This window comes from Perca flavescens, chromosome 3, assembly GCF_004354835.1.
Source record: "Perca flavescens isolate YP-PL-M2 chromosome 3, PFLA_1.0, whole genome shotgun sequence".
Classification (NCBI taxonomy): Eukaryota; Metazoa; Chordata; class Actinopteri; order Perciformes; family Percidae; genus Perca; species Perca flavescens.
The window spans coordinates 26,080,935-26,101,413 of NC_041333.1; the positions used below are offsets into that span (position 1 = coordinate 26,080,935).

At 40.3% G+C, this 20,479-nt stretch overlaps 2 protein-coding genes across 2 annotated transcripts; both read right to left on the bottom strand.

Annotated features, from left to right (window-relative positions):
- Positions 1-5,775, bottom strand: LOC114552900 (sodium- and chloride-dependent GABA transporter 2). Its single transcript, XM_028573993.1, has 12 exons — positions 5,661-5,775; positions 5,292-5,379; positions 5,050-5,182; positions 4,837-4,971; positions 4,658-4,761; positions 4,384-4,508; positions 2,501-2,613; positions 2,275-2,412; positions 1,835-1,937; positions 1,194-1,294; positions 872-1,042; positions 1-108 (listed from the first exon to the last, which is right to left on the bottom strand). The coding sequence occupies exons 1-12, from the start codon at positions 5,758-5,760 to the stop codon at positions 1-3; spliced, it is 1,419 nt and encodes a 472-aa protein (XP_028429794.1). The 5' UTR covers positions 5,761-5,775.
- Positions 5,776-15,465: 9,690 nt separating this feature from the next.
- Positions 15,466-19,390, bottom strand: vwa7 (von Willebrand factor A domain containing 7). Its single transcript, XM_028573994.1, has 4 exons — positions 19,199-19,390; positions 18,754-18,987; positions 17,425-17,521; positions 15,466-15,662 (listed from the first exon to the last, which is right to left on the bottom strand). Exons 1-4 carry the CDS (start codon positions 19,349-19,351, stop codon positions 15,466-15,468), a joined length of 681 nt encoding a protein of 226 aa, XP_028429795.1. The 5' UTR covers positions 19,352-19,390.
- Between the last annotated feature and the right edge of the window lie 1,089 nt (positions 19,391-20,479).

Consider the following 20,479-nt stretch of genomic DNA (forward strand, 5'->3'; position numbering starts at 1 on the left):
TCATATCAACAGATGTTGCAGATTTCCCCCTTCAATGTGTTGCAGCTCAGTTTCTCTCTTTTGGGTCGGTGAGCAGTCAGGGTCAGGTCGGCACAGATGATGGAAACGCTAAGAAATTGAAAGAAATATTCATCAATAATTTGTAGTAAGTAAATATGTAAAACAAGAGCTCTATCACATTATTTTGAGGTGGTTGCATTATAGTGTTAATTGCATCATTGCAGTGTTGAAACAGCTCATGAAATAATCAATATCACTAATACTGCATGTTGGCAGTTAGATTCTTTATTTTGGCACAAACTAAGGAGAATGTTGTTTGTACTCTGGAAATCAACATTATTCTTTGATTATTAAACCTAAACATTTCACACTTTTTTAGACCCTCACTCCAACATCATAATAAAAATAATAATAATCGTAATAATAAAACTAAAAACTACAACTCATCTTGTAGATGAAATATGAGACGGGACTTGTCTGTATATCTTTTTGGCATTTCATAGGAAGCTTGAGTCATTTTGCCGGGCTTCTTGAAGGGTACGAGTATATGGAAAAATCTGTTTGACTACAGACATAAAGTAAATTGCTCTTTTTCCTTTATTTTCATAGGACAGCTGAAGACATAAAGGGGAAGAGAGAGGGGGAACAACATGCAGCAAAGGGCTGCAGGTCAGAGTCGAACCTGCAGCTGCTGCGTCGAGGAGTAACCTCCTCCTCCTCCTTTATATATGGGTGCGCACTCTACCAGGTGAGCTACCTAGATGCATGCGCTTTCACTTTTAATTGGCGCATAATCAATGCACTCATTATATAACATACACCATGAAATTTGTTGAATTAATAATCACAATCAATTACGCAGTTTAGCCACCTGAGTGAGGTTCCCAGGCCCAGTTCCCAGTTTATACAGCGCCCATCCTGGCACTAGCAGAATAGAGGAGAGGGCCAGTAGCCAGCCCAACACGTATGCCCAGGTTGGGTACACATACCAGCGGTTAAAGGTCAGAGGCTGGTACTCAACTAAAGAACATATAAAAGAGCCCTGAGAAAACAATAAAAGAGAGATTCAGTATTTGTCTGGGCATTTCGGTATAGAAATGTATACAGTAAAGTGCAAAGACGTTCAGGTGTTCATGAGGATAAGGGCCAAAACTGTGGGATTATTCAGTATGAAATATTGACAGCCGACTCACCAGCGAGACCAGTGGTGTGAGGTAAAGCCAGCAGATTTTAAAGAACGGGTTGGCGTGCACACCTGTCATGTCCTTGATAATGCCAAATATCCGCTCTGCCCCTTTATAGGAGAAGAGTTTATATGATCATTAGGCCTGTATAATGAACAGATCAGACTAGATGTATGTGAATGAAGATGTAATTTAAGGTTTATTTATTTTGATTAGGACAATGCACATTAATCAACATTTCTGTAAATGCGCCTGTGTTAGCCAGTTGGCTAATGTACTGAAGCCCTAGTTACCCAGCATACATGTCTTCATTCATTTGTATACATAAATGGTCAGTTTACTAGTAGTTAGGGATACTACTCAGCCCATGAAAACAGTTATATATCTGTTGTGGTCCTAGACAAGCTTTGTCAAGTCTAAGAAAATAACCTAAATTATGCTATCAGGTTTTTGAAGCATTATGGGGAAATGTACAAACCAGAACTTTTTAGAACACAAGGGACTAAAGTCAAGATATCTCAGTATCTGCTGCATTGATTCAGTTTTTTTCCTTTTTCTTTTTCTTTTAATATGTCCTTTGTGAGTCGCCCGAATTTATTTAGATCAAATATGAAATTGCTGGAGTGCCCATTTAAAAATGGCATACTTACCAAATACCCATCCCAGTGCCAGGGTTTCAAACACACAGAGAAAGAGGATGCAGGCTCCATTACAGGCGTAGTAGTCAAACATCTGGAACACATACATTCCTCCCTGGAAACAACAGCAAAGACATTTTTGGACATGGGTTTATTTATTTTACTTTATATGTCAACCTCAGATGCACGGAAGCCTATTCCTGCCACTTTTTTTTATCACATTATTAATATATATCAACTTATATGTTGTAATAATTGAAATGTCTTAAGCTGAAAGCATCTTGTTGATAAACAAGAAATGATAAACATATATTATATATATATATAAATATATAGAGAGAGAGAGAGAGAGAGAGAGAGAGAGAGAGAGAGAGAGAGAGAGAGAGAGATTTTGTTATATATACCCAGTCATTATGGATTAGTAAAAAAGAAATGTAACACAAAATACTGACCTCAGTGATCATGACCAGCTGAGAGAAGAAGCATGTGAGGCAGAAGAGGAGGAGAAGGCCTTCCCGCCGGCCTGCCCTGCGCATTACTGTGGAAAACAAATCTATGATGGATGTCATCACCACCTCCATAGCAACAAACTGTACAGAGAAAAGACGAGACAGAATAAGTACATATCCATATGTGAAATTGTTCTTCCACAAAGAGTTCATCAATAGGACATCTTACTTGTGTGTCCAGACCCAAGAGAATGAGCATGACAAAGAAACAGATGGACCACAGTTGGGGAAGAGGCATCATGGCTACAGCCTGTGGGTATGCAATGAATGCCAAGCCTGGACCTGGAAAACACCAATGCTAGACTTGTCACTGTCTACTATCTGTCTTTTCTTTTTTTTTTTTTTTTTTTTCAATTTTGCATCAATGACTTTGTGAAGTAAAAGTGATATACATTCAGATGGCAATGCAGTGGAAATGTCATTCATAAACATGTGAACAACAATCAGTGTTGTCACTGAAAAAAATAAGGCCTAGGTGGCAGCTTTATTCTTGTGACCATTTACAGTTTTTCTTCATGGTTTTTAGTGTGGAACCAAAACAGGGGAATATTTGAAATAAAAAAAAGCAGACTGAATACCATTTACACAAGCCACAAGAACAAAATCACACTGAGTGAACATGAATGTAATATTTGATATCTTAAAATTCCTAATTTTAATTAGGCCTACGTTTATTATATTGTTAGATTATAGGTTTATGTAAATAAATATGTACACATGTACGATATCTCATATGAAAAATCTCTTATGAGGGTACATCATGTACCCTCATATGAGATTTTTCTCATATGAGCACTAAATGACTTCTAGGGAATAGACTGTGTGTCTGCTGAGGATTGAGGGACTGTAGCTTGGTAAATAGTAAATATTTGGGTAGGGAAGAGAAGAGACAAGATACAAGAGTGAGCAACATGAGCCCAGTTAAGGCCTAACTATGGGGACATGAGTGAAATGAATGTGTGTGTGCTGTAGGTTTTTGTACAGTATGAGTACGCGCACACTAGCTTGGGGCTGAGTAGACCCTCCTCCTTCAGCTGGCTTTGGAGGAGGGTCTGGCAAAGCGAGACTAGTTATGTAAATGTGCTTGTAGTGTCTATAGTTGTCCTCAAGATGGCAGCAAAGATTTGACCCATTGTGGACTAGTGGTGTGAGAAGTACTCGGGACCTTTACTTACCAATACAAAAATGTTAAATACTCAATTACCAGAAAACGTCCTGCATTTAAAATCCTATTTTAGTGAAATTACAGAAGTATTTTCAGCAAAATGTACTTTACTTTACATTAACAAAAGTAACAGTACTCAGTAAAATGTCCCCTGTAACTGATGCATTGTACTTGACATTTGATTGGTAATACTGAGTAATCAATGTGTAAGCAGCATACTACAGTTGTAGCTGGTCAAGGAGGAGCTTATTTTAATACAGTTAGTTGGGTCCCTTGGTTCCCAACCTAGGTTTCGAGCCCTTCTAAAGGGTCACAGGATAAATCTTATTGGTTGAGAGATGGGAAAGAAAAGTTCTAATACACAATTCTATTTTCAGTTTTTGGACATTTCTCTTTTTTGTGAAATATTACAGAATTTTACCTCTTATTTAAAAAAATATAAGCTTCATTTGTTAGTTATGTAAAATGTTAATCAGTAAAGTATGGCAACTATACTTGTCAAATAAATGTAGTGGAGTAAAAACTACAACATTTCCCTCTGAAATGAAGCAGAAGCATAAAGTAACATCAAATGGATATACTCAAGTAAAGTACAACAAGTAGCCTACCTAAGTTTTAAGTATATGTACTCAGTTACTTTCCACCATGGCCGTGGACTAGCTAGCCTTGCTTGGGAGTGTAGGAGGTATGCATCTCATACTACTGTATAATGATGGCCATGTGGTTATAAAATGTCAAATATCATCATCTGAGGCTAAGGGTTTATATTGTAGTTAAAAAAAAGACAAATCTGAGGCTGTAAATATGCCATATTGGTGTAAAACTTAAAAATGGGTACAGGAAGATGAGGTTACACAGTTCTGAATATCTGTGGTGGCTTGCATTACCTGACTCTGCCACTTCTGCAATGGGGACACCTTGCTCATGAGCCATGAATCCCAGTACAGAGAAGACTGCAAAACCAGCCACCACACTGGTACAACTGTTCAGCAAACACAGCCACAGACAGTCTCTACAAAACACAAAAATATGTGCATACTCTATGAATTCATAGCATGTAGTTGATAATTTTTTAATATGTTATTGTGTAGCTCTTGTCCACTGGTGCGTCCGTCAGAAAAGTTGAGCGTCAAGCTCAGGCACACATCTACAAATACTTACTTATAGCAGTTGTTGTTGTAGGTGTTATAGCTGCCTAGCACAGTTAAAGAGCCCACACCCACACTGTATGAGAAGAAGATCTGAGCCCCAGCCTCCATCCAAACCTGTTCCAACAAAGCAACAGTTAGAAAATGTGTCCATCAACTCTCCACTGTTACAGTATATCATGAAGCTCTTACCTGTGGGTCTGTGAGTCGTGAGAGTTCAGGCAGAACATAATACAGTACTCCTTGTAGAGCCCCAGGGAGAGAGAGTCCACGGATCAAAAGAATTACCAACATCACATAGGGGAAGGTAGCAGTAAAATACACCACCTCGGGAAAAACGTTGTTAAAAGCATATAGAAATATACTGTATACACTTTACCACAGTATTATGGCTTGTATAAATACCTTTCCTGTAGACCTGACCCCTTTCCAGATACAAAAGTAGCAGATGATCCACATTGTAATGAGGCACAACAGCAACTCCCACCTGATGCTGCCTATTTCCTCAATCCCCCCTGAGATACCCAGCACTCGTCGTCTAGAAGGGAAAAAGATGGACACAAATGTTTTATTGAGACTCATTAGGACTCATATTGGCATATTTAAAAGAACCTAGAGGCTTTGTTTGTTCATCATCATCGACATACTCCCAGAACTCTGTGGCAGCAGAAGATGAGTTCGTCTGGTCTGTCCATTCAAAGGTTTTGTTTTGTGTTGAAAAGTCTACGCAGTCATCTGAAAGGATAGTGAGAAAACAAATTATACTTATAATCACAAAACAGATGTATGTCTTCTGTGGCTCTAGGGGCCACAGGACTATGGAGATAGATCTGGCAATGCGAGACTAGGGGGAGGTTTCCAAAGTTGGAGAAGGTTTTGACCTTTATGGAATAGAAAACTAAATGTCCTTTAATTGACATGAAAGTCACTGAAGTGTTGCTATTATAACATCAGTAAAGTATGCAGATGTTAGTATTTTGTTATCCAAGTCCACCTTACGACAGTTTCCATTTTACCTGTGTTCCAGTAATTGTTGCAGCTGGCCCAGGGAAGCTGTGAGCTGAAGGAGAACACCAGATAGAGCAAAGCCCAGGACAGAATAATGATGTAGGTCATACAGCTGTAGAGCAGGATCAGCTGCCCACCATAGCCAATACCTGCAAGGCCACATTTCTGTTATAGACAAACATTACAAAAACCTTCTTCATTTATCCATTGCTAAGAGTCAGGCTGACCAAATGAATGACTAAAACTGCTTACTCACTCTGAAAGACTACTTTTGCCTTAATATAAATATATGTAAAAAAAAAAAAAAAATATATATATACAGTGGGGGAAATAAGTATTTGACCCCTTGCTGATTTTGCAGGTTTGCCCACTTACAAAGAATGCAAAAATCTACAATTTTAATCATATGTACATTCTAACAGTGAAAGACAGAATCCCAAAGAAAATTCCAGAAAATCACATCATATGAATTTATTTAAATTGATAACCATCTGATGAGGAAAAACAAGTATATGACCCCCTGGACAAACAGCATGTTAATATTTTGTAGAAAAGCCATTATTGGCCAGCACAGATGTCAAACGGTTTTTATAGTTGGTGACAAGGTTTGTGCACATTTCGGCAGGGATGTTGGCCCACTCCTCCCTGCAGACAGCCTCCAAATCATTCAGGTTCTGAGGTTGTCGCCTGGCAACTCGAATTTTAAGCTCCCTCCAAAGATTTTCAATCGGATTCAGGTCTGGAGACTGGTTAGGCCACTCCATAACCTTGATGTGCTTCTTCTTCAGCCACTCTTTTGTTGCTTTGGCGGTGTGCTTAGGGTCGTTGTCGTGCTGAAACGCCCATCCTCGACCCATCTTCAGCTCTCTCACTGAGGGAAGGAGATGTCGGTCCAGAATTCCATGATACATGGCCCCGTCCATCCTCCCCTCAATACGATGGAGTTGTCCCGTCCCCAGGCTGAAAAGCACCCCAAAGCATGATGTTGCCACCACCATGCTTGGACGGTGGGGATGGTGTTCTTTGGGTTGTACTCGGTGTTCTTTGCCCTCCAAACACGACGAGTTGAGTTGAGGCCAAAAAGTTCTATTTTGGTCTCATCTGACCACATCACCTTCTTCCAGGCCTCTTCTGAGTCGTCCAGGTGGTGAATGGCGAACTTCATGCGGGCCTGCACATGTTTCTTCTTGAGCAGGGGGACCTTGCGTGCGCTGCAGGATTTCAATCCATGACGGCGTAGTGTGTTACCAACCGTTTCTTTTGTAACTGTGGTCCCAGCTGCCTTCAGTTGATTCATCAGTTCCCCCCTTGTGGTTTTGGGATGATTCCTCACCGTTCGCATGATCAGGGACACCCCACGAGGCAAGATCTTGTATGGAGGCCCAGACCGAGGAAGGTTGGCGGTGGTGTGGTGCTTCTTCCATTTCCTGATAACTGCACCGACAGTTGATCTTTTCTCTCCAAGTTGCTTTCCGATTCTCTTGTAGCCCATCCCAGCCTTATGCAGATCAACAATCTTGTCCCTGATGTCCGTAGAAAGCTCTTTGGTCTTGCCCATGGTGGTGATGTTGGATGCTGGTCGTTTGGGTGTTGACAGGTGTCTTTTATACAGGTAACGAGGTGAGGCAGGTGTATTTGATGTAGATAATTGGTTCGGATTGGGGCTGTGTCTTAAAGAAAGACTAACTGGCTTGTAGGAGCCAGAATACTTGCTGTTTGTCCGGGGGGTCAAATACTTGTTTTTCCTCATCAGATGGTTATCAATTTTAATAAATTCATATGATGTGATTTTCTGGAATTTTCTTTGGGATTCTGTCTTTCACTGTTAGAATGTACATATGATTAAAATTGTAGATTTTTGCATTCTTTGTAAGTGGGCAAACCTGCAAAATCAGCAAGGGGTCAAATACTTATTTCCCCCACTGTATATATATATATATATATATATATATATATATATATATATATATTATTAAAAAGTTAAAAAAAGAAAAACTTAATGTTCTTTCATTTTTAGTCAAACTACTATTGAAATGACAAAAAACAGGCTATGTTTTGACAAGCGACAAGAGACAGTACTTTGAAGTGTGTCACTTGATTTAACATTTTACCTGCAGGTTTGTAGCTAATATTTTCATAAACATCAACAATCCTTCGTAACTTTTTTCTTTTTTTTCACACATGCAGAAGTCCTATAAACAGACTTTTATGTGTAAAATTGATGTGAGTTTCACTTTAAAATAGACATCCTACAACATAACTGAAACATTTCAAGGGCAGTGGGTATGTTTTTAATATAATACATTACATTTAGGGTTGGGCATCATTTCGATTTTAACCAATTCCGATTCTTACTTTCAATTCCGGTTCTTATCGATTCTTGATTCCGATTCTTTGAGTCGTGGAGTAGAAACGGGGTTATTTTGATTCAATGGTGGTTTGCAGTTTGACAGGGCTTTTTTCAATGTAAAATAAAGCCAGACTAGAGCACCGCTTACTGTGCTCCGTGGCTGCAACACAACAAGTGCCTGGCCGCTACGGAAACCAAAACTTGTGCATGTTAAATTTGGAACCCATTATCAGATTTGAAACCAAATCCTCCAAACGATTCCAATAAAGAAAAGATTCCGATGGAATAGTAACTTTTGAAACGATTCCAAGTAGGAATCGGTTCTCAATGCCCAACCCTAATTACATTTATATTATTTTTATTTTTTTCCCCTTGGAATAAGGGTCACAGAGGCCATGCAGATTTTAGCTTGTCAATGTTTGCCCTGTACTGACATCCATGACAGAGTTCTGATATGGAGGCAACAATGTGTCTTGTTGTGTTTAAGTTAACATTTGTTCCATTCAGTTGTAGAGTGGGTAATGTGTTACTGCCTCAATGAAACATTGAACTACCTTAACTGTAAAAAGAAACTTTCCCACAATGCTAAAGGAGCCAATAAAGAAACTACCTGCTACACCTTGTCAATATTCAATCTACAATAAAGTCCTAAACCGCATACCTTCTGCCAGTGGACATAGCTTCCTCCAGCAGGTGATGCCCCCCTCCTGGGTGTACTGGCCTATAGTCGTCTCCAGCAGGAACAGGGGTATGCCACATGTCACCACAAATACCAGATATGGCACCAGGAATGCACCTGCATTTGCAAAGTATACAACAATAAATACATGTACTACAGATTTTGGGTAACAAGTAGGGGACTTTGTATTTGCTTACCCCCTCCATTTTTGTAGCAGAGGTAGGGAAACCTCCACACGTTACCCAGGCCAACAACATTTCCCGCCACAGCCAGGAGAAACTCCACCTTACTGCCCCAGTGGCCTCTCTCCTCCACCTTCGAAGCACCTTGTTTTGTTACACATCTTTTATTCAACATTCCCAAAAGCTCAGTCTCAGCCCAATTGTCCTCTGAACCTACTACATGCTTTGTGCCAATGTCTTCTCTGCCTTTATATCCACTAGTCTACTGATTCTGTCTCATGTAATGAGCAACTGCCTGACCAGTTAATTAGTCCTCCATGGAAATGTGAATTATCTCCAAGACAAGAATGTTGTAAAGTTGGGGTGGCCTCTAGCTCACCCATTAAGAGCATGCAACCTGCGGCCCTTTGCTGTGTGTCATCCCCCATCTCTCTCCCACCTTTCCTGTCTATCCACTGTCACTCTGAAATAAAGGGAAAAAAAGCCCCCCCCCCCAAAAAGATCTTGTAAAGTCACTTTAAATTCATTGTGAGGGCAAAGACTGGATGTGACTAATACAATCATATTTTATCTGGCTTTAAATATGACCATCAGGAGCAACAAATCTGTGGCTCGCATAAGGTTTTCTAACTTCGTCGTCACTGTGATCTTAAACCAATTTTTGCACATTTAAGTAGTAGTAGTTTAATTATTCAGATTTTTATATCTTCATCATCATTTATATTTATTGTGTTGTATCTGTTCTTACCTGCTGCTGCATTTTATCTCACATCCAACCTGATAAATTGACCACATGGGTGATAATAACCCCTTTAATTATTATTTTTTTTATTAAAGTTTATAAAGATATTTATTAAAATATGTTGTGGATGTGTGTAAGACTGTAACAGTCACACTGTGCACAAATGCATGGTTGTTAATCTCTTTTTATGACAATTTCCAAAGTTGCTTTATACCTAGTGTCCATTAGGTCCATTAGGTTTGCCAACATGTATTATTTCCTTGTTGAACAAGTGCTGTCCAAATTCTTCCCTCCATGGCAGTAATATATTTCTGTGTTATATCAGATGTTATAGGCCCAAGAATTGGGCCTATAGCAAAGTTGCATCTGTAAATAACTAAAGTTATTGACAGTAATAATACAATCATTCATTCTTTATTCAGTGCACCATCTTTATAAATCACAGTTGTTAACACAAAATCAGCACTTAAGAAAGACTTCCTTGCATAAGGGAAAAATATTTGAAACTACATTTTATTTGTCTCTGTCGTCCAAAAAGTATTTTTTTTTAGAATCTGGAATCCAGTGATCAACACATAGATTAGTTTGGCCTGCAAAACATTTGTAATCACATCAACCTAAAGCAGAGAAGACCACAGCAGAACCAACAACAGGGAAAAGACGCCTCTGAGTGTAATCTGTCTAGCTCCATTGGTTTCTATACTCCTGTCTCTTAGCTGCCTCTGCTGGCCAGATGTTAGATGGCAGCGTTTCATGTTTCCAGCTGTGTCCCACACCAGAAGCTCAGCCTGAGCAGAGCAGCAGCTGGACGTGTACCTCACCCACAGTGGCTGAGATGAACTCAGTGCCCATTCAGATACATTCAAAGGTGGGTCTCCTTTCTCTAATCTGGCTTTGTGGCGGTGGTGATGGTGGTGGCCTCCACTGGTTGTCTTGTCCCTGTGTGCCTGTTGTTGATCTGGGTCGGGCTGGGCCTCTCCCAGGCTGTCCTCTGTGGGTGGGTGACTGTGGAATAAAGTCAGAATGCCTTCACCCTTCTGTAGCTGGAGGGCAGCGAGCCCAGAGCGCCCCCTGTCTGACACGACCAGAGATACGCTCCAGCTAGACGCGTTACAAATGGAAATACAGGTAGACTGTACTCGTGCTGCGGAGCAGGATGGTGGGGACGTGTCAGGATCCTACAAGAGAAAGAGGAAGTGATGTCAGTTGTACATAGAAAATTCAATAAACAGAGTTTAAGATGATTAAATGATCTGTACGTACAAAAAAAAAATCCCAATAAAAGCAGACTCCAAATTAACTATATCGTATCAGTTTTTTAGTCAATGCTCACCGGGGGGACAACAGTCAAGTAGGCCACTGCATAATTTGAGTCTGGAGAGTCAAGAGCGTGCACCGTGAGTGTAAGCGTGACAGTAGCTCCTGACTGAGCTGCGGCAGGAGTGAGGAGGTCCACCTGGCCGCGGAAAGACCCTTGTTCGGCAACATGGAACCTGAGGGACAGACATTTCCCTGTTATTACTTCAGTACAACAGTCCTCAAAAGGTACAACATTGTCTTTTCTTATATTACATTACTACTTTAATCTTTTATATTTTTTTGCTCTACCTGTGAGGTCCTTTCTTATGAAGATATCCACAGTCATCATCGGCACTCAGACTGAAGAGTCGGGCAGGGCCATGGTTCAGGACGTCAAAGTCCACCATTGTGCTGTGACCGGGTACCAGGCGAGGGACAGACAGCACCTGAAGAGATAGACAGACACACAAACTATGACATATTGTCACAACAACGAACAGTTGATTTGAGGTACATCAATGTAAATTTGGATAAATCAGAAAAAGTTGTATGGAAAGCTGGTAAAGGAAAAGCCATATTTGGACATCTTTGAAAGGTAAGTTATTTTAACTCTAGCTGAAAATGGAGCACAATCAGCAGTTTGGCTGTTATTCGGCTGAACCGAAACAGTAAAGCAGTGGGCCATTAAATCAAAACAATGAGCTAAAAGACGCAGCCCATGTCTTGTTCAGCATTACCTGTATCTGAACGTGAGTGGGCTGAACCATCTCTGTGGAAACCCTCTCCAGCTTGTTTCCTCTGCTGTCTTGGCCTGTTAGTCGAACACAAAAGGGGACTCTGGGAATAACCTCCACCCATCCCACCAGCTCCGCTACAGAATAGGATGATGAAGAGGAGGACGAGTTCAGCGTCACCTGCTGGAGGCTCTCACTGTCAGCTCCCAGCAGCGTCACGTGACTGAAAGATGGCTCCTCATCCGGAGCCAGGTCTGTCACAGCCAGCACCAGAAAGGCAGGAACACCTGGGAAATCAAATAAGGAACAAGGCAGCTTTGCTAAATGGCAGGCACATTCCTGGTTGTTAGACCTACAGTAGGCTACCGTACACTGTCACTGATACATCACTAATTATATTAGGAAAGAAATCACAATCTCTTACCTGCTACTGGACTACCCTCCACTCTGGCCAGACCTGGGTGTGTCTCATTGTTAACTGTTGCAAAGTAATACAGGAAATCTATACTGCTGGCACCTGGGGGTGCAGAATAAAAGACAAACAGTTGCCTCTTTTCTCTGTTCAAGTGCAGGTAAATAAGAACTAATGTGTCTAACGTGTTCTTTATCTTTTACCTATCACATTGAATGTGAGGTGTCCGTCATTCTTGGCTTGGAGTTTCCACTGGCCTGGCTGTATAGGAGAGAGCAGGCTGATGCGGTACAGACCCTCAAAGCGTTCCAACTCTGCCAGAGGGCCCTCCTCGCTCAGCAGAGACTGGCTTTGTTCTAACAAGTAGAGGAAGATTAGCACTTGGTATTATGTTTTTTTTATCAAGTGCAAAGAAGAGTAATGGTATTGTAAGACTGTAAGAGCAAGTATAAATGCAGTTGAAAAAAAACAACAACTAATGCTTTGATATAGCTTCCATCAAGTGCTTATACCTTTGCCATACCTGATGGACTGGTAAGGATACACTCTGTCAGGATGCCAGTGACATGTAGTGTGACGTTTTTTACTGAGCTGTCAACTCTGAAGGAATGGGAGGACATCAACTCTTGGTCATTTTCTACATGGAGGAGGGTCACCTGGGGAGGAAGGAGAAAGATGTGCTTAATTTTCTATTGTATTTCTATAATTACAATGGATCACAAAATGCAACTTGTATGTAAAAGGGGTCTTTGGAAGAGACAAACAGATAAGGAATGAATGCATTATAGAGCATTTTTGTGTTTTTAAGCTCATTGTTGTTGTTTTTTTAGACCACAGGTTTACTGTTTTGCTTCTCCATCACAGCTCTCAACCTCATTTTAAGCTGCACCAGAAAGCTGTTTTCAGCACAAAAGCTTAAACCTACACTACCTGCACAACAGGTATGATTGACACAGGGTTGACATTTGGTTTGCACATAACTTTGGGTTAGCTGTTTGAGTTGATTAAATGATAATTATGATTTAATTGCTTGAGTTATGGAGAAGGGATAGGACCAGATTTATTGTATATTGAGACTGTTATATATTTACTGTTATTATTATTATTATTTTTTTAATTATTACATGTATTAAATCAAATCAAAAATCAATACTGAAGTTGGCAGCTAGCTGGTGAACATAACAACATAAATTTCTGAACATTCTGAGAAATACAGAGAGAGTTGTGTGGAGCTGATAGTCTCAATTAACTTTGTATGTAATGGGCGTTCATTAATATAAAAAAGTTACGCACTAAAACTTTAACATGTTGATGACCAGCAAAACAAAGGATCTTGCTGATGTACCTTGTCAGCAGCTGTAATATCCTCCAATATTGTAGAGACCCCCCGGATGTCAGAGTTGGTGGTGAATATTGTCAGTCCTCCTGACAGGGAGGACAGGGAAGAGTAGAGAGAGAAACGATCAGGGGACAAAGGTTTACTCCTTCTCCTCCTTTTCCTCCTACTCCTCCTACTCCTCTTCCTTTTGCTCTCTGATGTGTAGTTTGGGTCTTCAGTTAGGAGAAAAGTCACCTGTGGGAAAATCAACACATAACATGACCAATGTTTGAGCTAAGTATATATACATACATACATACATACATATACATATAGGTTTCATTGCAGTTCCTTTGCTGTTGCAGTTTCTGTCCACAATAAATGCACAGTATGTAAGACACAAGATGAATGCGCTCATTAAGTCAAGTAGTATCTGCAAAATGTAGTTAACTTCTTCTTAATTTAGTAATCAGTTGAACTGTCATGAATTATTTCAATTGTCATCAGGAGAAACATTTGGTGTGAGTTGTTACATTCAAATGTGTTTTATTTATATTTAGGCTTTCAAGCTGAAAATCAGAAAATGTCCCCATAAATTTCAACTGCATGTGTGAAACACTGAAGATATTGTAGCTTTTATTAGAGAGGAATTATCTAAAATAATCAAACCTCACCTTGCTCTGTTTCTCAAGTGCGAGGGCCTTCACCACATCAAACAAGTGGGCGTCTTTAGGGGAGGCATCAGTGAATACAAAGATCTCTGACAGTGGTGGACTGTGAGTGAGCGCCAGCTAAAAAAACAAAAACACACAACAAAATTAGCTCTTCATGTGTGCTTGTAATTCTCATAGTGTACATGTGTTCACAAGAAGGAACATCTAAATTTACCTGAATAGCAGAGAGGCACATCTCTGGTTCATCTCCTCCTCCCAGCGCCATCAGGCTCTCCATGTACTGCATAAACTGGTTTGGGTCATCGGTCTCATACACTGGTCCTACCTCTGCAGAGTACAGAAGATAGAAGTGATAGATAGCTCTTTAAGCAGAAATAACAGGAGATCTATAAGAATGGTAACCATCACATTGAACTATTGAAGTGTAGAGTGAAGAGTTGAAGCTTAATTTAATTGCTAAGACGAGTGAGAGTGAGAGGGCCTTATTGATTATTTTTTGAGCTTTTTTTAATTGATAGGACAGCTGTAGACAAGAAAGTAGGGAGAGAGAGGGGGACGACGAGCAAAGGGCCACCGCATGTTGGAGTTGAACCCTGGCCACTGTGGTAAGGACTGAGCCTTGGTACGTGGGGTGCACGCTTAACGAGGTGAGCTACCAAGGCGCCCTGGAATAGTTCAACATTTTGGAAATACACTTATTTGCTAACTTTTGCTGAGATTTAGATGAGAAGTTTGTCTTGTCTTTACGGTAATGTTATACCATCACCTGGGTCATGGAAGGGCACAAGTAGAAAGGTGCCAGGCTGCCCAGGGCTGCTGGCTCGGCTCTGGATGATGGAGTGGGCCCTGAAGCGAGCCGCAGTGATCTCCTCAAACATGCTGCCTGTAGTGTCCATGACAAACACCAATGCAGGGACCTGCTTCACACTGAAGAGCCTGTCGAAGGAAGTTTAGAAGTAAATAAAGACATACTTCATACACTCAACAGCTGAAAACTGTAAAATAATATGTTATGTTGCTTAACTGAATAACTCCAGGGTTAAATACAACAAATTAACCAATTAAGGTAAACTGAATGGGGGAAATACAATTGCCTATAAAACAGTTGTCAAAACCTACCTGAGAAAGGTTTTATGGCCCACAGTGTCTCTGAGGTCTCTCAATACACTCAGAGTGGCTTCAGTCGCCAAATTGGCAGCTTCCTCATGGAGATAATGGTGAGGGGAGAAGAGAGGTGAGGTACTGTCCTTGTTGATGCCCCCTTTGGCCCCCTTATGGCGACTACTGTCCAGAATACCTCCATGACTACATTTGCCTGAAAAAGAAACAGTCAGTAGCTTTAATTCTTTATAGAGTGATTTTGAAAAGCATAAAAACATTAAAGCATTCAACGGGAAAAAATAAGCTTTTTAATTCATTGTACTTATTCCTTTGCTTTTTTGGCAGAACTGCAGCTGTTGGTGGCTGAGGTTTTCTCTGACTTACCTTGAGGTTTTGTAGGAGAAGTGCTGAAGTAGCCAGTAGTGAGCAGCTGGGTGTCTTTCTGTCTGGTTGTCATTCTTGGCAGGAGGTTGTTTCGACAGGTGATGCTGAAGCACTCCATACAGGTAGGAGTGTCTTCTGTGGACAGAAAGGAAGAGGGGTCAGTCTAGTATTGTTTGTGAGGCCCAATAAAGCTCCAAATCATTACGGCAGTGGAAACACAAATACTTTGCTGTTATTTTATGTTTAGGTTTGGTGATTAAAGGCATTTTCTTAAACATCAAGTTCACAATGTGACACATTTTTTTAGCCCAAGAGGGACTGAAATAAAATGTGGTTTGAATGTATTCATGAGATTGACTTCCCATCACTCTTCAGGTTATGGACAAGAATGGAATGTGGAAATCAGTAAAGTCAGTGGCGTAGGGTGTGTGTGGGTTACAGAGGTGTGTATGTGTGATGATTTAAACTTAATTTAATTTAATTAGGACTTTCTCCTTTCTGCCTCACATTGACACAAATCCCTCGAAAATGAAAGTTTTGAAATCTTCACACTCATTTTTTTTTCTACCTGTTTCACTGATGACATTTTCTTTTAAAGAATTTAGAAAGATTATCTGGTCCAAACTTTTTTTCCCACCTGTTCTTAAGTCATCAGCACAGGAGAGAAAAACAATTTAGAACAGACTCAAAAAATTGATCACCAGACTTCTTTTCTCTCACTTGCCTTTAGGGCACCCGATTTGGGCTGCAACTAATAATTATTTTCATTTTCATTATCGATGAATCTGCAGATTTTTTTTCTCAATTAATCAATTAATCGTTTAGTATAAGAAATGGTGAGCGTGGCATTCAGATATTTTTACATTTGAGAAGCTGGAGAATGTGTGCATTTTTACTTAAAAAATGGCTGAGACAATTAATTGATTATGAAAATAGTTGCTGATTAATTTTCTGTTGAGTGACTACTACTTAATAAAATCATTCTTGCAGCTCTAACTCAGAATGGCATTTATTTTGAGCTTATGTGCAAATTGATTTGGGTCATCAACATTTGAAGGATATTGCTCATTTACAAGGTAAATATACATTACAGATTAGACTACAGGTCTTGAACTTTGAGACCATCCCTCACTTTTCCACAAGTTGCTTTCAGTGTTCTCCACCCTCCATAAGCCACCTGCTTGCATACCTGTTTTCCACCGGTCATTAACATCCACAGTATTTATATAGTCATAGTTTCCACCGTTTTGTAGCCAGAATGTCTACATTGTTAACTGTGTGGTTGTAGAACCAGTCAGATTGCTGCCTGTTCTAACTGCCCTTCAACTGAGCTCTAATCTAATTAGCTTAGCTTGACCTCAGCCTGCCTGGCCTGTGTGAAAATGTAGGACAAGGCCATTACTCTAACAAGCATCCAGAGGCAAAACAAACTACTACATTTGTCAAGGCCATCATCTGTGTTGATGTTGATAATCATGATATACTGCGACAGATAAAATTGCCTGGACCACAGTAAAAAGCCCATGTCGAGAAGCCGAGAATAGAAAGAAAACTGTACAAGAACAAATGACTCCAAATGTGGTACTAATCAAATTCTTTGTTCTTATATTTTGATTAGGAGCACAATTGGAAAAGCCCATGTGTCCCTTAGGACTGAGGAATATGGTTGGATACCACAATATTAATAACAGTACACAATCTGGTATGCAATCACATGAAACGTGTAGGAACCCTTAGTAACTTATTTAAGATATCCTAAATAATACCATCATAATATTCTGCTAAATGGTCAATAACCCATGATACTGAATCCTCTCTTAGCCCTGGGATCCCTTTTTAATGGGATGAACCTTTTTAATGTGCTAGTGTAATCACAGAAGAAGAATTGAAGAATTACCTTCAGCAACAGGGATGGCTGGCTCCTCTGGCTGCAGCAGGTGGAGGTAAATGAAGCGCTGGTCCATCTCAACCCAGTTACTGTGGCTGTAGAAGTCCTGGCATAACAGACATTTGAAAGACAAAGCATTACATTTTTGCCAGCGCACACTGATGCCAAAACTGAATTTTCATTGCAACATTTCAGTCATTGCAACATACATACAAATTTGTATCCACGCAAACGTGAATGAGAAAAGCCACATTTTCAAAATCCCCACTAGTGTTTTTTATCCTGTCCCAACAATATTTTGTCAAGAAAAGTGTTGTCAGCTGTAAACATCGTGAGCTGCATGTTACAAACTGATTTCCTTCTGTTGAGGTTTAAAAAAGTTAAAGCCAGGCTATGTTTGGAAAACAATGTTTAATGGGGTCTGCAGCTAAATTTAATCAAGTAACTACACTAATCAGCATTTGACTGCCTCACCCAAAACCTAGCTTCTAAAGAATTAATCAGGTCATGTCTGACATTTAGCATATGAAGAAGACTCATTGTCCCCACAGGAAAGGTAACTATTGTTTCTGGTTTTGGGGAGCCACTCCCTGCAGGGCCAGACGTGATTAGAAAAAAGGAAATGAAACTCTGTAAACTTGAACAGAATCGGCACTACCATGTGAAACAACCTTTGTCTGTGACCTGGGGTAAACCTAAAATCAGAGGTGTGTCCTTAATCAGAGACCCACAATTCCACAGGAATATAATTCGGAAACTGAGGTGATTTCGGCACTTCAATCTGTGACCCCGACAGGGGAAGCACGTTGAAGTCCGCTGTTTACAGCGTATTGTTTGTCATGTCACATGACTGTTCTTTTGTAACTCCGCAAGGAGAAGCATGAGATCAGTCCGCTGTCAGCTGCAGTGTTTTATGTTTTATGTTTGTTTGTGTTTTGACTGTTGTTTTCATCGTGATGTTTCATTAAACCTTTTGCTTAACTTTCAATTCGACCCCAGCCTCTCCTCCTTCCTCCAGAAATCGAAGAACACGTCTTTTAGAGAATTCTTAACACTTCTGCATTTAAAACCGCTTTTGTTATGTGTGTATTTATAAGTGTGTTAAGACGATTGTGCTCAAATTGTAAAACAATTGTAAAACAAGAAGTAAATGCAGCCTTTATTACCATGGTGGGCTAAACGTTCCTAATTTGAGCATCAGAGTTGATATCACATGTGGTGTCCCTTGAGGTTAGTTTATTGCCAATAATTATCCTTTGTGGCCCCACAACAGGCCAACAACTGGAAGCATGGTATGAACTTCCATGTATGAACTTCCTTAACAGTGCTGCTGTTTACCTGCAGGGAGTGAAATAGCTGGCCCAAGCTGCGACGAGCACTTTGGTACTCTTTGGCCCATACCGAGAGCAGAGTCTGAGCCCAGATCTGCCGTAACATCCCCATGGCGCTGTCCACACGCTCTGAATCAAAGTGGTACACCGGGTCGGACTTGGTGTAGCTCAGGAAGTCCATGTCCGCATTGTACTTCACCACCTCTCCCACAGATTTCCAGAAGCCACGGCCAAGTTTGGTCTGGGAGGGATACAGGCTGGACTTTATCATCATTCAAATGAGATGTAGTGCTCAGCTATCACAATGTAATATGAAGACAGAAGAAGAGCAAGTGTGACTTCTTTGAAATGGTTTGGGTTTTAATACAATAAAGCTCTCATTAACCCTTTTGTGTAATAGTAGAAAGTTATATCATACTGGATGTAAAGCCAATATCCTGACATCAGCTCACCTGTTCCTCTGCATGGTTTCCCTGGTGTTTCTGGTTGATCCTCAGAGTCTCCAGGGTGACATTGACAATAGCCCGCTCTGTGATGTACTGGTGTGTGTGTGAGTTCCAGGACAGCGTTAACACTCGAGACCAAAAGTTGGGGAGGAAGCCCATGCAGGGTAAAGCCAGGAAGAGAAGGTAAGCGAGAATAAACCAGTGCATCTGCTTTCCACTCACTTCCCAAATTCTTCCCCTGCCCGGTGATGTCATGCTCCGGAGATGGGGTGAGTAGGTCATATCCTACCTGGATGAAATACAAACTCTATGTTTCATAGTCAGTTGCAATACAAAATACACTATCGTATCCAATTTGATGGCATTCAATAGGCATGGCCGATGGCATAGGCCAACTTTTACATTTGAATGTAATGGCTAAGATTTGGCTAATTATTGACCTAACAAACACATCTTTTAAATCATTACAAAATACATTGTTTTGATATGGTGACAAACAACTGCCATGTTCACATACAGAGAGAGTACTAATTTGGAGTTGTGTCACTGGACAACTGAAAAATGTAAGTCCAACATTAACTCATATTTCTCTATTTTCTCTATTACTCTATTTTAATATCAACTCCTTGCTCCTTAGCTTCTAGATGCTTAATTATGTTCACCAGCTATCTTTGTCTGTTCACCGTTTCTACCAGTGCTGAGCAGTCAGCTTATCCCAGACCCTTTTTTGTTGTTGCTGAAAACAGCTATCTGCTGCTGCTGAACGGTAAATGTGAACAGAAACCGTGAAGTTATGGACTGGAAAACCAAAACAATAAGCGAAAACATGCTAAAATGCCTATGGTTTCAGCATTACGAGCACCATCTGTCATATTATACATTGTCACTTACATAACATCACATTACATTACACTTAGATGGGGCTTTTATCCAAAGCCACTTCCAATAAGTGCATTCAACCATGAAGATACAAACAAGAAGTACTTCAAAAAAGCCAAACTACAAAGTACCGCATGTAACATTTAGCTGAACTGAACAATTGTTACCAAATGAGTTCTTAAATAAGGAGTCAAAGTATTTTCTGCTTGCTAAACGGATGGATCCATGCATTGATCCAACTCCTAATTGTTCAGTGATGTTTTGTCCAAATTTGATCAGTTGGTGTTTGTGCTTGTCATCCATGTGTCTTTTTCTGTCATCACCCACTCCTTTACCCCGCACCCCCCTTAACCTCCTCTCACATTTTTGTCAGCCTTGTCTGTACAGAGGCTACTATTGTTCTTTGTC

Coding starts and splice junctions, on each gene's coding strand:
- LOC114552900 (XM_028573993.1), bottom strand. CDS start 5,760: ATGACCTACATCATTATTCTGTCCTGGGCTTTGCTCTATCTGGTGTTC. Junction 5,183..5,291: donor GCTGCCACAGAGTTCTGGGA/GTATGTCGATGA, acceptor TTTCCCTTCTAG/ACGACGAGTGCTGGGTATCT. Junction 1,938..2,274: donor AGCTGGTCATGATCACTGAG/GTCAGTATTTTG, acceptor TGTTGTTTCCAG/GGAGGAATGTATGTGTTCCA.
- vwa7 (XM_028573994.1), bottom strand. CDS start 19,351: ATGGGCTTCCTCCCCAACTTTTGGTCTCGAGTGTTAACGCTGTCCTGG. Junction 17,522..18,753: donor AGCTATTTCACTCCCTGCAG/GTAAACAGCAGC, acceptor CTGTTATGCCAG/GACTTCTACAGCCACAGTAA. Junction 15,663..17,424: donor AGCCATCCCTGTTGCTGAAG/GTAATTCTTCAA, acceptor TTCTGTCCACAG/AAGACACTCCTACCTGTATG.